This window comes from Bombus bifarius, unplaced genomic scaffold (genome assembly GCF_011952205.1).
Source record: "Bombus bifarius isolate JDL3187 unplaced genomic scaffold, Bbif_JDL3187 scf7180000008161, whole genome shotgun sequence".
Classification (NCBI taxonomy): domain Eukaryota; kingdom Metazoa; phylum Arthropoda; class Insecta; order Hymenoptera; family Apidae; genus Bombus; species Bombus bifarius.
This window is the reverse complement of record NW_022884483.1, coordinates 277,676-295,562: the sequence shown is the minus strand read 5'-3', so window position 1 is coordinate 295,562 and position 17,887 is coordinate 277,676. Positions and strand designations below refer to the sequence as shown.

At 40.8% G+C, this 17,887-nt stretch overlaps 1 protein-coding gene across 4 annotated transcripts in view; it reads right to left on the bottom strand.

The window, feature by feature from the left end:
* LOC117208714 (acetylcholine receptor subunit alpha-like) overlaps positions 1-17,887 on the bottom strand; it is a 105,337-nt gene that overhangs the window by 17,954 nt on the left and 69,496 nt on the right. For all 4 annotated transcript variants that reach the window (XM_033450006.1, XM_033450004.1, XM_033450003.1 and 1 more), the window contains 2 exons: positions 10,541-10,658; positions 33-172 (listed from right to left, as the gene is read on the bottom strand). In XM_033450006.1, coding sequence (XP_033305897.1) covers positions 33-172; positions 10,541-10,592 — 192 coding nt within the window. In that variant the 5' untranslated portion in view covers positions 10,593-10,658. The remainder of the gene's footprint in view (positions 1-32; positions 173-10,540; positions 10,659-17,887) is intronic.

Below are 17,887 nucleotides of genomic sequence, written 5' to 3'. Positions count from 1 at the left end.
TCGTTTGCCAATTAATTTAAAGTGAAACTTACAACATCGATCAACTGCGAGAGTTTGAGCTTGATTTTAACGGTGAGGGCGTCTGTGACGTTGACCACTGGACGAACCAGCTTGTTGTAATTCGACAGGAGGTCGTCGTACAATCGTTTCGCATCTGGATTTCCTGAGCATCCTGAAACAAAATCGAGAAAAGGAATAAAAAATGACAGACAAATTGCAGACCAACCTGATCGATATATTGGAAAATCATTGGCAACTCGAGTTCCAAACGATTTTCGATAAAAGGCTAGGGGTGGTTTAACACTTTTTTGTAGAGAATGGCCGATTTATCTCTCACGCAGAAAGGCAAACAGACTACAATTTGGCTTTCGAACGGGCTGATACGAACAGTTCGATCGAGCAATGGAAAGGGGATGAACAATTTTGACCGCTTAATACGCGAAAGCCACGCAATTCTACTGGATGTTCCTGTTATTTTCGCGTCTTTCGAGGCTGTGATTTAAAACGTTTCGGTATTTAATCGTGGAGAATCGTTGCGTCGAATTTTATATCGATGCCGAAATCTCTGTTTAGGTAATTTGCATTCGCAATGCAAGTACCGATAATCGACCTTCACAATACTATTCTGATTTCTTTATTTTAATAAAGAAGCTTTTAATGAAGTAGTCATTTCTTTATTGCGCACTTATTTTTGTACGATAATTAATTATTAATTAATTAATTAATCGTCTGTGGTAAGACAAAGAAATAAATATTCAAGATATTTCTACTGACCCAGGCAATACGAAGTATACCGACAAACATTTGATGAACAGACTCTTTACTCACGTTGGATCTTCCCGTATCAAGTTTTGGGAAAACTGCATGTTACATGTATTTGTTGATATTTGTTCCGAATCCACATTCAAACGCCGCACTGTGCAATGTAATTAATATTCGAATACAACGATGGCGTCGAAGATACAGAGGATTCTGTAGGATCATGTATTTATTCCATACGTTAAACGCGATCCCTGCAACTGATTATAATTACGACCGATTAAGCCACAGGATAAAACGGACGCCAACGGCGATTTCGTTAGCGATCTTTGTTCAATGATACCATTAATTTTGTAATAGATTTCGTTGGCAGGTTTCTCTCCCTCTCCACCGTACATGTTATTTATCGTTTCCGAACATAATATTACCGATGTTTTACGAGTTCCCTGGAGCGATACCAGGATAGTTCATAATACGCGTCAACTGTATACGAACCAACGCTGGCTACAATTTCGGTTTTGAAGCGGTGCCAGAATATTTACGGTACACCTTGCACACGCTTGACGATCTTTGTGATTCGTGATGCATTGTTTTGCAATATTCCACGAACCGCTGTTCCACCGACAAGACGTTGTTTTTTCGTTTTATTTTAAAACGCGATAAAATTTCGTTTTGGACTTTTAATCCCTTAAGGTCCAAGTTTGCAATATTAGCAGATTAATCCGTGATATTAGTAGCTGGGTTTTATGAGTTTAACCATTAAATATAGACGCCCGTATCTTTGCTATTATCACAGAGATATAGTCTTTCAGGTTATTTAATAATTTCATTTATTAAATCACTGTATTATAAAAGGCTAAAATTCTTTAGGAAATTGCGAATAACGAAATAAAAATATAACTTTCATTTCGGAAAAGATCTTCCGATAAAATTTTATGGATAAAGGATTAAACAAAGGCGAGTTTTCCTATAATTTAGCTCTTAAGGGGTTCAAGATAAAAACATATGAAATTTCTTCGAAAATATCGTACATATATATATATATATATATATATATATATATATATATGTAATATCGTGATGTAATATGTTTACAAAACGTGGACAATAGAGATGTTAATGAGACAGAAAAGACGATTGTGGCTTAACTTGAACTATTCATACCAAACGTACAGAACACAGCGCAATCCACACTCTCTCGGCAACGCCACTCGCAACCTCCGTCTCCGCTCGACTCGCACTCTGTTTCTCGACTCGCACTCTGCTTTTCGACTCGCACACTGTTTCTCGACTCGCTGTTGTCGCATTCTATTGCCCTTTTCCTAGGCCCACCGCACACGTGTTCTGCAGACGCTCGTGGCCAGGGTCACGTAGGTCTTTTCCACGAAACTATGCACTTGAAAAGACCGATGACACATTGATGGGCCCGACGGCGCCTCGGCTCTCGCGACACTGTTCATAGTTCGCCCGATATTTCCCAGGCCTTTCGTCCACGATACTACATTCGGCCATCCTGCAATAACATCTGCCCTCAGATGTTGCCTTCTATCTCGCTGTCATCAGATGCGTCACTTTCGGCATTTAGGACCCAAGGTTTCATAAAATCGAGGTGTGCACGGGTCCTTCCTCAGGTACTGCTTCGCACGCTTTCTTCTTTTCTTGTAATTTCGCAGGTTCCCTTCTAGCTTACCTATGTTTCGTTCGGTTAGGCTACAGTCAAGGCAGTTGGATACCACGTGTTCGACCCTTTCGCGTAACCCCTTGAACCAGAAGTCCTTCTTGACCATAGCTTCTGTTTTGGTAACCTCGAAATGCCCACGCTCGTGCGCTTGCCTGACTACCTGAGCCCGCATCGCTTTCGATACTACTATTAGCACATCGTCCTCACACTCCTTATACAAAATATTGTTTCTTACTACCTGCCCATCGGCCTGACTGCACGTTGCGGCGTCCAAAATCCTACGGACTTCAATGTCCTTGTTCTGTGCCCTTCTCAACCGTGCAATCAGCCCGTCTTCACTCTCCGTTACATACATAGCGCTCGGCAGGGGGTTCCTACTCGGAGCATCTACATGCTGCATACTTTTCCCCGGCCGATGACACACCTGATACTTAATCTCGCCTAGTAACAAGGCCCATCTAGCCACACGCACACACAAATCTTTCTTTCTAACTACACCTATCGGACTCGCATACTCCAAGTCTGACGATTTGATGACACCCTCGTTTATCCACGCTTCCATCAGATCATCTACTTCCTTTCTTTCCGACGGCGCCAGTCTTCGCGGTCTTCGCGCTACCGGCTTGTCGCTTTCCAAAACTACTTTTTCGGTTATTCCGACGTCTCGCTTCTTCTCCGGCCTATACCCCCTAACGATATCGCGAATCGCTTCACGATAATGCGGTTCCCGTACGTGTGTCAGGTCTGTTTCGTCGGTCTGTTCTACCGCGTTTACCCTCAGTACATCCGGCGCGTCCTCGTGACCGTCGGTCTGATCGTCGAGTCGTAAAAATGTCACCTCGCCCCGTTTGACTCGCAACTCTACCTGGTCTAAAAAGTCGGTACCTAAGAGTAGACTGTGTCTTGTCATTACCTTATTCGAGACAACATGCAGAGTGACAGTAAAGTCGTACCCGTCGACCGTCATTACCCTTGTGAACTCACCCCAGGTACTATTGCCAGCGGAACCAAAACCATCAAACTTAAGTTTGCAGTTTCCCAGAGGTGGTGATCCTAACCTCACATACTCATCCGCTCGTATGAACGTAAGGTCGCTACCTGTATCCACTAACGAGACAAACCTGCAGCCATCTATCGACACGTCCTTCACGTACTTTTTCCTCTCCGGTCTTGAGATTACGTAAGTCTTTACTTGTCGCGCTGCACAATTCGCCGCCACATGTCCAAGCCTGTTGCATTTGAAACACTTCATACCTTTTCCTTTCTCCGGGCACTTAACTCTTAGATGATCCTCACTACCGCAAATGGAGCATCTTCTTTTCTTCATTGCGTCTACAGATTGTCTGGGCCTCCCGCCGTTCTTCTGGGTTTTAGCCGACTTCATAATCGACCTTGCTCTGCGACTCTTCTGCTCTTCGTACATTACTAACCTCTTCCTCAACCCTTTGATTGACGTAGCGCCGTACAATACAGCCTTATTGTTCTCGTCGTCGATTATTCCATCTACTATGTATTCCACCTTTGCTTCCTCCTCCATGTCCACATGGCTGGCTATTTCGAGCATGCGGTACATGTAAGCCAAACATGCTTCATCACTCTCCTTTTTTGTTTCTTCAAGTTTCTGATGAACTTGCCTACTGTTGACTTTCCTCGAAAATTCTTTCACTAGCCCCCTCTTCAACTCATGCCAAGTCCTGGCGTGACACTCGAAGCTCGCAAATATTTTCGCTGATCCCTTCAGCAGCTTCCTCGCGTAGACTGCCTTCTGCCCATCCGACCACATGCACGTATCAGCGACTTCCTCGAACGACTCGAACCATCGTTCGACATTTTCACCTCTGTTGCCACTAAACGACTCTAATGCATCTTCGACGTCTCTAAAACTCAGTGTCGAACCAACACATGCCCTTCGACAACATTCGTCACGGTCCTGATGCACCCTTCGCGTATCTCTCTTGTATTCTCTTGCGTTTTTCTTGTCATCTTCATCCTCACTTTCGTCGTCGCTTTCCTCTTCCGACGATATGTCGTTACCATCCATGGCCGCTCGTAGCCGTGCGCGTAACTCTACTTTTTTTCCCGTCGTTTTTAAACCCAAACTAGCGAGGCGCTCCTTCAACTCCTTCGTATTCATTTTCTCAACATCCTCATCTTCGTTGCAATCACGCTCAGCTCTCTGTACACTTTCTAAATCTCGTTGACCGGTTAGCTCTTCACCGCCCGTCGATCCCTTACGATACGATTGTCCAGCCCTACACGCCCGATTCAGCCTTGCAATCAGCACTGACCTCGCACCCGATATAGGGAGGTTCATTCGCGCGAGCTTATTCCTCAGCTCCTCCAGCGTCGAACCCTCTTCACCCGACAATCGTTCGTCCCCGACGTTGGCCATTTTTCACACAACACAAACTTAAACAGTCAACGATATCGTCTTTTACCGCACCGCGTACCGGTAAATTCACAACTAGCTCGAATAGCTCTGTTAAACCGTTTCGTTTTCTGTCTTGTCCAATCCCGGACGAGCCCCCAAAAATATGTAATATCGTGATGTAATATGTTTACAAAACGTGGACAATAGAGATGTTAATGAGACAGAAAAGACGATTGTGGCTTAACTTGAACTATTCATACCAAACGTACAGAACACAGCGCAATCCACACTCTCTCGGCAACGCCACTCGCAACCTCCGTCTCCGCTCGACTCGCACTCTGTTTCTCGACTCGCACTCTGCTTTTCGACTCGCACACTGTTTCTCGACTCGCTGTTGTCGCATTCTATTGCCCTTTTCCTAGGCCCACCGCACACGTGTTCTGCAGACGCTCGTGGCCAGGGTCACGTAGGTCTTTTCCACGAAACTATGCACTTGAAAAGACCGATGACACATTGATGGGCCCGACGGCGCCTCGGCTCTCGCGACACTGTTCATAGTTCGCCCGATATTTCCCAGGCCTTTCGTCCACGATACTACATATATATACTACATTTCAAGACGAGCGGAAGATTGAACTGGTTTGCAGAGAGAAACTCGCTCGTGATATGTATAAGCGTATTCGTGGAAATATCTCTGATAAGCGAGAAATGTGTTGCGAAATCTGAAAGATGCCTGGAAGGAATCGCGGACAGGTTGGAAGGAAATGTGAGAGAAGTTGATACGATATCTCGAAGGAATCGATCAGAAATCATCTACGCAACATCGCGCAGCACAACGAAATAAATTCGAACGATTAATCTGTGTCACATACGTAACAGATATCGCGCGTCGTTCGTATAAATGATTATTTTATTTTCAGCAATTATTTTTTACACAAACCGATAATCCTCTTCCCCGAGTAATATAAAATCGAAGAATTTCGCGTCTTTTTGTTAAGTTTTTGGCGAATTCGACGTTTAATAGGGATTATAGATAAAATTTCATCCTACGCGAATTTTATTCATATTATTTTTCAATATTGCGCTACTATATATATAATACTATCGCAATATTATTTGCAACCACTGCAGACAACGGCTTTTCATTTAATATCGGATAGTAATAATCCAACCCAATCTAAAGTAATAGTAAACATTTAATTGCATTTGTCTGATTTTATCGATTTTCTAAATATAATACCAAATATACCGAGGTGAAATTTCAGCCATGATACAATGATTAACGTGATAACGTGATTAATCAACAGCTTTTAAGGGCTAAAATAGCATTGCAAACTCGGCGAAGTCGTGTACGGTGTATTCGTAAATAATATATTCACGATGACGTTTCCATTTGAACGAAATCACGAGTTTCGACCGTCACGTAATACGTTGGATCAGAGATGTAATGATAACCTGTAGCACGAACAGATGGCTATCGATTCGATCGCAATCTTTCGTGAGTAATCGGTTAACTAGCCGGAAATTACGTGCGCCTCGAACGTGCCCGACTTGGTTTTCGAGGAAGCGGATGCAAGCTGCATGAATCGCGGGCCTGCGTTGGACTTACACGAATGAATTCAACGTTTCAATCGTCCGTCTGTTTTAAAAGCTCCAAATAAAACTACTCCAACATCGAAATATTCTTACCACTCTTTACCTACGATAAAACGTAGTAAAAGAAATCTCCATTTTTGTTACTCGAAAAATAATTAAAATTGTAATATGATAGTAATTAAATAAGTAGTAATTTAAATATCTTTTAAAGCATCCTGGTATAATTAAATAATAATTTCAACGTCGAAAACTTTAACGCTACATAATACTTCCGTTAGTTTTAAAGCTTCATCGATAGCGGGACGAGTGAAATCTGCCTTTTTACAATCTGTTCGACGAGTCTTTCGGACATGAACGACGTGGAAACGGAACGAAGAAGCATTCGTTATCGACATCGCGACGATTAATAAAAATTTGTTCTGTCCCTTTAGAGATAGATTTTGACTATGGTTTAAACGTTAATGGAATCAAACGGACACAGTAGTTTTTCTCATCTCCGACGATCACAGCGGAGACAGAAGAGCTCGAACACTGCTGGGGATTTTGACTGGAAGCACAAAGCCTTTGGTGGTTGGCCAATTGGAAGAGAGACTGTGTCAGTCGTGACCGATTACTCTTATCTCTCTGCTGGTTTCTGTTTCTCGTTGAAGGTTTTTTAAAAGCCTGTTCGATAACCGTATCCTAAAACGGCGTTTTAGCTTGTCAATTATTGCGATTCGAAGCTTGATCTTTGCCAAAGTAAATATATAGATACCGATGTTTAATGTACAGGAAGACGTAAGTTTATGTGTTGAACCTTTTCTAAGAAGATATACCTGCATACTAATTTAATGTATCATGCGACAACTACTCTCTGTTGGCAAGGAAATCAATCGTGACTATAACATTTACACGATATATAATTGACTATAATTTAGAAACATGTAAAACGTCCATACGCGAGGTACGATTAAAAGTCTCTTCCTCCTTTCTTTTTTCCTTTTTATTTCTTACTGTACTTTTATAGTTTACTTTCCATCTCTCTGCTACCTCCTTCTTCCCATCTTTCCCTCCTTTTTCTTTCTCTTCCCTTCTTCCTCACTCTCCACTTCGTTGTAATCGTCTCCTCTCGCTTCCTTTCTCCAATCCCAAGTGATCATCAGATACTCTATTCATCTTGAAACAACCTTCAGCGGTTTAGCGGATGAAGTTTCGTTAGCAGACTATCCCAAAGACCATCGAGAGATTTAGGTCGCAGTCCGGAACCAACCAGAAGTTGGGTATTTGTGATCGAACATCTTCCGAAAGCTCTCCGGCAGCCTGCACGATTATCCACAATGGAGTTGCACGTTCGTTCAACTCCGATGCCGGGGATCGAGTTTAATCGTCGCAATCGTCGAGCAGAGCGGACGAAGCTAAAAAGGAAACGAAACGAAAGGAAGTACCGGTATCGGTCGTCGAATCAACGTCCGTGAAATTGTTGCTGCCTAGACGACGAGCAATAAGAACTAGCACTGTATTACCGACGCGATATTGCGTTTCGTGCGAGACGGAATTGCTCGATAGGCCGGATGTATCGAGAAATATAGAGGCCTGCGCGAGGTGGATGTTTAAAAGATACTCCGGCCGCGGCTCGAGTACCCACTTATCAGGCTGTTTATTTCCTGGGGAAAAAAACGCCGGCAACTTTCCCAGCTGAGATTTTCAACGAGAGAACGCCGCAGTTCCTGGTCGACGATTAGATCGATACGAGACAAAGGAGAACGAGCCGAGTTACCGATACGCTACGGTGAAGTGGGTTTCTCTACGTTTCGTATTCTTGTTCGATAAAATTCCCATATTATTGTGTGTTTTTTTCTGTCTCGTGCTTTGTCTTTTTCTATTTCGATCATCCATTGGCGACCTTATCGAACCGAACTTTACATCTCGTCCCGTATCCGCTTTCAACGATCGAACGAAGAAAAAAAGCACGTTTATCTAACGTTTATTTATCGATGAATATTCAACTCGAAAACATCCGTCATACGTGGAACAATATTTGCGAAAGGACTCGACTTGTGCATCTTTACGCGGAATAAAAAGGGCTGTTGACAGAAATGGTAGTAACGGAGAAAGCAATAAAATGTTCTTACCAGAAGCGTAAAAATTGATTAGCGGGAGAATTCTTAGTAGGAATTCAGCTAGTTTGATATAATGGGTCCTTTCAGCTAGTTTGATATAATGGGTCCTTCAGAAATTAATGCATGGCAAATGTAGGTTTATTTGAAAACCGTTCAAATACTAGAAGTCATCTAGAGTTGCCAGTTAAATCCGGGGAAATAAGAATAGGCACTTAGCCGCGTGAGTATTAGGAAACCTATCTAGTTCAATAAGTAGTACAAGTCAACGCGTGGTCAGACAAACGGTATATAAGTTCCAAGTAAACCGACTAAGTAGAATGGGATAGTGTTTGCTCGGGCAGCCCGTGCTTACACAGTTGAGTGGAATGAGTATGTGATTGTTCGGACAGATAGAGCAAGATTAGTTTCTTCAATGACAAGGGTAAATATAATTTAATCGCCAACTAAGCGGGCAGAGATAATACTTTACATATAACTTGCCAAGATACCGAGGATTAAACAGAATTTAACTCGATACGCATTCTCGATTTTCAGTATTCCAACGACGTTCAACATTCTCCAGTATCTTCTATAGCGAGAACAATAGATTCTACGTTTCGTCTGTTTCTTATCGAATTAATTACGCGAAATCTGTGCCGACGATCATGAACAGGACATCAATTCCCACAAACGGAACATCGGTCGAACACCTGTATCACCGCCGCATTACAATACTGGTTCAACACGAACCGCATATTAAGCGCCTGTATCAGGATCTATACGGGTACGATGTTACGCACCTGTGTAGATGCGCACCACGTCTCACAAGCGTCGCGGAAACTTCGAACCGGCCGTAACTGCCGCGCTTAATTCGCCTCGTAACTTTTTCTTCTCGTGTCTAGCATCGTTTCCAAGTTATAGCTTGTTCCAGTTTCCTGGATAGATGCTCTCTATTTCTAACGCAGACACGAAGGAACAGTCGACCCTAGAAGCGTATCCTGACGAGCCGAATAGTTTAACAGAGATGAATATAAATTTCGTTCACATACAGCAGATTCGAACAATCTGAAACGGCATAAAACCAGACACGGCGTTAACATTGAAGTGCCGCGTGGAAAACACGATGAAATTTTTCAAGGACCTACACTGCGACTCGTTGACACAAAAATTCAATTGTTTCTCATCAAATTCAGTTATCTACTAGATAACTGAAAGGACTTAAATTTTGCGTAAGACGAGCGCGACACCAGAAATTTCGTAGATCCTTTTCGAGAAATATAATGAACATTCGCGTGCTTTTTCGCGAAGCGGTCAAAACGTTCGTTAACTATCGCTGGAAAAATGACTGGACGTTGATAGTTGCCATTGTTAGCGCGTCGTAAAGCATTTACATGCGAATGGGAGCCAAGTGAGTAAGGTTGATGCATATGCAGCAGACGTCGTATCTTATTCCTACGATAGTTATTCGTCGCCGGTTATATTTGGCGGTTTATTGTCTAGAGATGATAGGCTTCGCGCCTCGCAGGGTCCGGACTTCACAATGGAATAACGTGGCCCGGTTCGACGAATTCTATGGCCGATCCGTAGCCTTAGCAGATCGAATACAGTAGATTTGAATTTTGAATTATGCTATTTCGATCTTGAACGTTTGAACGTGAAGTTATTAGCCCTGAAATTGAAACTTGGAACTTGAAATTAAAAATTTCCAATATCTGAAGTCGAAACTGTTTCAATGTTCGAATTCCTTGAAGCTTGTAATTTTTGATATCTGAAATTTACAGTTTGGTATGTATAGGTTCCGATTGTTCGATAAAATCTGAAATTTTCAGTCGATGACGCACGCTTTCCACAAACAACGCGTCCCCTCATATTTTAATAGAGAAACGGTGTACCTCGAGACACTGAATTATTTATGTCTGCCGTATTTCTACAATTCGATGGGGCCCATAAACTGCGGCTGAACGTCAACGTCCATTTCGACTTTGTCCGCTAACATAATAGCCGCGAACGGCGAAACGCGAGTACCTTATTGTTGGGTAGATTTATTGAACTTACCTGATATGAGCACCAACACTATCCACATGATCCCCACCAGGCTCTTCATCATGTCATTGTGTCACGTCCAACTCATTTCTTCTCGCCTTCGTGCTCTCCGGACCCTTCAGTTCTAGCACTGAAACAGGGAGAACGTTGTTCGATTGAGTGCAACCATGTGCCTTGAATAAGCATTTGCAATTAGCGTTAGAACACGTTCTCTCTCGATTTATGACCACAATTCGCAAATCAATACGTCACTATCAATTTTTTGCCCGACAATTTGTTTATCCTTTTAACGGTTTTCTTCTCTGCGAATCACATTTTACGCTTGATCTCTAGACAAATTGAAATTTCGAAGCGAGGTACAAGTAACAAGTGCGATTCTAATGCTAAATTTGAAAGCTTAAAAGAGATACATTATTCGCGTGTGTTATCAAAAAACTTTCGATAGAAATTTGAAGTTTCAAGTCATGTTACTTTACTATATTTGTATAAATATTTTCAAGCGATACAATTTTCTTTCTCGTCGGTTTAATTCTCCTTAGCGGACAAGTATTACAGCATATTTTCTTTTTTGCAAAAACGTCTCTTAACGAACGAAAAGATATTCTCTATAATCGTTCTGTGTAATAATGTAATTATCCTTCCGTGTCTTTTTAAATTAAAAAAGCAGAGAACATGATTGAATTCTGGGTTATTTAATACCTTGTGGAAATAATTTATTTATCCATAAATCACTCCACAACACGTCGCAATACCCCTATTAAAAATATATTACGCCATACTGAATCAAAATTAAATAACTCGTCTTTATCAATCATTTATACTACGGCGAATTCCAATTAAGGAAAGAAACGAGTTAGCTGACAGGTTGAGCCGATGTTTTTAGCAAGTACGTTTATTCCAATTTTCCTTGCAGGAATTTACGCCGGTCATAAGGCTGGTGATTACGTGATTTCGGATTCCTAGCTGAAATTTTCGCGTCGGATCTCGTAAATCTCTCTTAGTTAGGCGAGCGGAAACGCGATGGCGTATCTCTTGAAATATCGTTGAATCTGCAACTCGGATACATAAGCAGCTTCTCTCCTCCCCCAGGGCTGCCAACCGTTGTACATTCCCGTCGAAACTTTAAAACTGAACTGGAAATCTCGAGACCCGGATTTTTGTGGATTTTTCTCGATCGAATGTGCATGCTAGGAAGGAAGCAAGCAAGAAAGGAGGAAAGGAAGAATGCAAAAGTGATGTATCCGGTTGAAACGTTGAAGAAAGCCAGCTCGTATCTATGCGGGAACGCGAGAGCGCGATCGAAGAATTCAAGTCGATCGTAAAATGAAAAATGATTTTATACCGCTGAAAGATAGAGATTGAAATTGTCTTTCGAGTGTTCATCCACGTTGTTCGCTGTTGCGGATCGTATTAGAATATTTATTAGGTGGAGGGAATAAAAGCCACGTAAAACATGGAGTAAACGGGAGTTTTCTTTGCGGAAAATGTTCATCGTTCGCGTAATGTATACTGTGTAACGAATGGTTTTTATAATTCAGAATTTCGAAAATACTGTAAACCGTTAAACTTTTAACACGTTACAGGTAAAAGACAAGATTGCACAGTGACGAGCATATACATGTGTATGTGTAATTGGGAAATGCTTATCAAGTTGTTTGATAATTCCATTATGGAAAACATTATTTTTATTTTTTCTGATAATGTAGGATTTAAAAATACATTTGCAATTTAAAACACCGTAAACGTAGAACGACTATCAAGTTCTTATTTCCAATAATGATTACTATGATCACACTGAACTAGATACGACTGAGCTATATTAAATTAAGTTAAATTTGATACAAAGATTATCTCTATTTATATGATCGTCACTTTAAATTTTGATTTGTCGATTAAAAATATTAGAACATTTTTAGGACATCCAGTACAAATTGTACGTTTCCCGTCGCTCATATTCTCTAATTATTTCATCATAAATTTGTTATTTCACCGGTTCAATATTGGACCTATAATATAAATAAAATAATATACAAAATCAAATAAAATAATTCTTAAAATAAAACTCCGAATATCCCAATAAATATAACGAACGCGTATGCAAATACGCATAGCCAGCTGAATATACGTGCTGATAAAATCTACCCCAAACATATAACTCTCGCTTCTGATAATATAATAATTTATAAGATAATATAACACAGTATCGTATCGGTAATTCCCAATTCGCGTAAATATACAAAAATATATAGCATAAACGAACTGCTTCTAGGTCAGTCATCTTCGAGATATCTCCAATTTCTACATCACGAATTTCGTTCGAAAAATCAAAGAGAAAAGAATAGTAATCGATTTCCAGTGGCGGTAAAATTCGCGAACGAACGGGCACGTAATCGGTAATCGGTTCGCCCGATCCGTTCCAAGCTGCCGCATCGTTCCGCGCCACGTGGACCGCAGAACTGCGGCTGCAGCTCGGTGCGTTCTGCACGGCCGCAGACTGCTATAGCGCTAATACGGTACAAGGTGAATCGCAGAGAGTCCTGCTACTGAATTTGTTGCCCACCGAGCCTACACATTTTTTCCCGCTTATATTCACTTATGTAACGTTGCATTTGCAGATCGTATTGTTGCACCTTGGTAATTATTAATCCTCTCGGTAGAGTTGGCTGATATCGTAACACGTACGGCTTAATAGTTTTTTCACTTTTCTTTCATTTCTTGGTAAACGTGTGCGACGATAACGATCGATTCTTATTTATATAGATATCGACGATTCTTTATTGCATCTGGATATTTGTCGGTAATGGGTCGCTTTTTAAGGAATACAATTTATCGACACAGATGGATATAAATTTGATAGTATATTTTCTCTATGCAAGTAATAAAGTACACTTTTTATCCTTTGTTGGTAGTTGTTAATAATGATCGCATCTTATAGGGGATGTGATTGATGTTGATCTAGAATCGAATAGTACCTTATCTTTAGTAGGTTTGTGCAAAAATAATAATTGCCCTATATTGAAGATGTTCCTTTTTTGGTTAAGTAGACTTTCTTACGATGTAATCTTCCTTGTTTAAATGTTTAAATACTGTAAACATTATAAGAGTTTTAACCGATCGCTGCATATAACAAGAACTGGCCATATCAAAGAACATCATAGCGGAAGAAATTGTACCAATGGAACGAGATAAAAAAATGAAATACTTTTTAAGGCTGTGAACAAGATTTGGACCTCGTCTTCTTAAAAACCTATCGAATCTTTCGTTGCCACGTCTTTCTATTTATTTTCCTCCATCGTTACGTTCTCCCTAGAAACGAAAGACAGAAAGGGATCTGCATAGCAGAGATTTTCGTTGGAATCAGAACGAAACATGGACGATTCGTTCGCGTATGTTAAAAAGCAGGATAGATTTCATCTTCGCGTGCACGTAATCGTCTTCTTTGATCTTCTTTCGCGCGATAAACGCGAACGGCCGCGTTTCTCCGTCCGAGAAACGTTTCTTTAATGCAGATATTGCGACCTTAATTTCTGGATAGTTTCTCCCGGACTGCATATTATTTCTACTCGACGTTTTGTACGGATTCGGACTTTTAATACTAGAGGGTAATCTAGCACGGCAAAGAAAAACAACAGCGGAATATGAGGCTCGTGCGCGTGGATCTGCTCGTTCCGTTTAATCCTTTCGTTATGGGAGGCGATTATGGTTACGAGCTGTTAAGCTTGTGTTCGCTTTATGTTGAAAACCGCTGGGAATTCTCTGTTTGTCCGACGAAAGCCGTTGATGGTAATTGTTCGTTGCGAAATGATCCCCATAAAGTAACTAAAAGTGGCTAGTTGCAGAGGACACGTAGCACTATCGTTAACGGTTGTAATCTTTACCTGTGAGTGGTTCCTCTGCTGTGGCAAAAGTTTACAGCTTCTGTCTATTAAGACCGCTACCATCAAACAAAGGATTTATTTATTTTATTACAGGATGCTCGTAATACGTACCACGTTAAAAACTTCCTTTCCCGTTACTATTATTCTGATAAATATACAGCGACGAGTATATGAATAAAGTTGTCATATCGAATCTAACTTAATTTAGTTTGCAATTTTTTCTCGAAATAAAACTTCCCAAGTAATTACAGATTTATAGTGCTTCGAAAGAAGATGTCCATTTGAGAGTAAAACTATCGCTCTCGATAGTATCTCCCGCGAATGGATACTGCACTGAGAGATAGCCGAGAGCGACTATCCAAGCCGCTATCGGATCGGATCGGATAGTCACTTTCAAGGCAGTGTCCACTTGCGAGAAATATTATCGAGAGCAACTTGCGATGGAGACCTAGCTTAAAGGACAAACGTGCTTTTTTAAATCCTATATCTATGATAGAACACGGAGATAGAAATGCAATTACGCGTAGAACTCCCTTTATTCGAATTTGTTGGAAGACAGGCACTTTATGCAATTCAAAGTTCACATAATAGGAATTCATTGATTTTCTCCATTATCTCTTGTTTGTCGTTCGGACACAATAGGACGTGATAGCTCACACTCGGGTAAATGTATTTAATCAGCAAATGTTCATTAACATCGTCACTAACTAAAATTTCGTTACAATAAATGGAGTTCCATTGTGGTTGAATTTTTTCAACCTTCTTTCGTCCCTCGTTGCATATATTTCTCTATAATCCTTCCTACACCACTCCAAAAGTTTTTACTCTTGTACCACCCAGTACGTCTGCTGGTGAAATAGCTCTGATTTCGAATGATTTAACGCGAGATTACCCAGACATTGGGAAGAGTAAGAATTGCCAAGAAATTGCCAGGTAGCGCCGGCAGAGCATTCGGCTGGCGGGAGTGGTCGGCGCGTAATTTCGCGCGAGCAGCTTACCTGGTTAAAGGGTTGAGGCTCTCGTCACGCGTGGCTGACGAGACTGGAGCGAACGTAGCCAGATAATTAGCCAGTCTCGAGGCACGAGCGAGAACCACCCCGACAGAGACGAGTTCGATCGATCGTACTTCGTAGAACTAACTTTCGGTCTGGAAATAAAAGCCGAACAGTAGAAGTCTCGTCGAGTGGATTCGTCGTCTCGACGCGATTCGCTCGAGCGAACGATGACACGGCCGCGTTGCGACACGATTAACCCCTCGAATCGACGTTTCCAAGCAAAGGTATTCGAGGAGAAACAATGGTCGATGAATTTTAGGGAAATTGTTCTGGAAAATCTCCGTTTTCTCTTCTTGTTGATTATGCGGTGTTTTTGTGTTTTGTGATTTCGAAGAGAACGAGGCGTCTAGCTGTAGGTATTTAGCTGTTTTCTCCTTTATTCTGTTTTACCATTGCATTTGTACTATACAGGATGTTTATAGTAATTGGCAGTTTCTGTTAGTTTTATTAAAACGGGCAATCTTAATTAAGCTCGGTCTAATTTGTTAGAAACAAATGGAAAGCTAGTTATAGTCTCTTTGCTTTCTGTCTTCTACCGAGTTATCTAGAAATACTGTTCTTGCATAGTGTTCTGGTAATTCCTTGGTAGAAGTGTATGGAACACCGTGAAATTTATTTGCAATAAAAATATTCAGTCTTAACGCAGGTACGTTCGTATCAAGACGAACAGCTTAAAACGACGGAAATTTTCACGATGATCCGCTAATAATAAAAACTATTTAATTCTTCTCGTCTTCGTTCTCTTTATCTCAATCTTTATTTATTTTCTAATCAGTCTATTAGTAACAACGAATCTATTTGAAAACCAGAAGAAATATCCAACTTCTGAAACAAATTCACGATACAATGATTAAAGAGAACCTATCAATTTTTTCAGCAAATCACAGTTTCCCTTAATGATCGGTTAAAGATCGTACAAACGAAATCCTGGAATTAGAACGATTAACCTTCATAAATTCTCTGATAATTAATTTGTCCCGGATCAGAAGGTTCTTCCTTAATTTCCTAGTTATAAGCGAGTTGCTGGAACGGCACTCGTGCTCAACCGCGGCTACGTCGATCTCGAATATTCGAGATCCATTCAGTTAAAAGCGTTTTCTGTCCGCGCTATTAACTCGTTCACACAACGATTCACAGATCCGATTCAACGGCGTCGTTGCACCTTTGTATCTCGTGGCGATGAATGCGTTTCGACGCTGAGAATCGCGGGCAACTTGTTGCTGAATAAATTCACCGGCTTGCTTCATTAATTTTAATACGCTGTTTGCGGGTCAGATTACCTTTTTTATACGCCTCTGCTCATTTTCATCGCTCGGATATCCATTCATTGCGCGGCGACAATGTTCGAAACTCTGGAAACTTTAACTTTTCCACCTTGATTCTTCTCCTTGGCTCCTCAAGGAAGATCTCGTAACCGGAATTAGCAACAGCTTTAACCGAACGAGACGAAATCATAGGTTACTTGACAAATCAGTAAATGAAACCTGTCTGTGCACTTAATTTCTCTCTCTCTCTCTTTTTCTCTCTAAATTAAAATCTATCAAAAGAGCTATTTTACTTTCGTAAAAAAAAAAACGATCATTTTCAAACAATATTACCCAATCGATAAGATAGGCTGAAATTCAAACACGAGTCTGCTATATAAACTCGTGGATACGGCTCGAAATCCCATTAGTCAGCGATGAAATAAGATTTATGAATTTAATAATGGCCACGCATCGTCACCGGGGAACAATTAAACGCGGCACAATTGTGCAGCCGCATTACGGTTAAATGTTACGATTATTCTACGAACGAACGATAGAAAAGAAAAGAATATAAAAAAGAAGAGAGAGAAAATGTGTGGAAGGTAGTTAAATTCATAGAGTGAGCGAGCTATCACGTGTTACCCTTGTTAAAACGTGAATTTCGCGGAGCTGCCGACTTTTCGTGTCAGACACTTCGATGAAATTTCCGCGAGCCAAGCGAATTTTAATACCTTCGATTTCTATCGAACTTCCGCTTCCTGGTTTCATTGATAACATCAGAGAAGCTGAGCTTCGCGAGTCTGGTGAATCGTTGACCAAAAGTTAGACCATTTTCAACGGGTTAAATCTACAGTCGTGGAACGAATCGATAAATCGCAATGTTTGAGAGCCTAGTGGCTTTATCGGAGATCTCGGTATATATTAAAATTAGCAACGTTACTGTTTAACTTGCACTGTGCTACTCGTTTCCTAGGTATAGCTTTAATTAAAAAAGATAAAAATTGCAAAAGATGAGATATTATCGCAGAAATGTTTTACTATTCACAATCGATTCCTGTTGCACGATTAAAATAATATGTAATATTATAAATATTATTATGAGATAAATTAATATCACATAATAATAGGTTCTCCGATATAGCACAAATTATCAACATTAACAAATTCTATTTCACACAA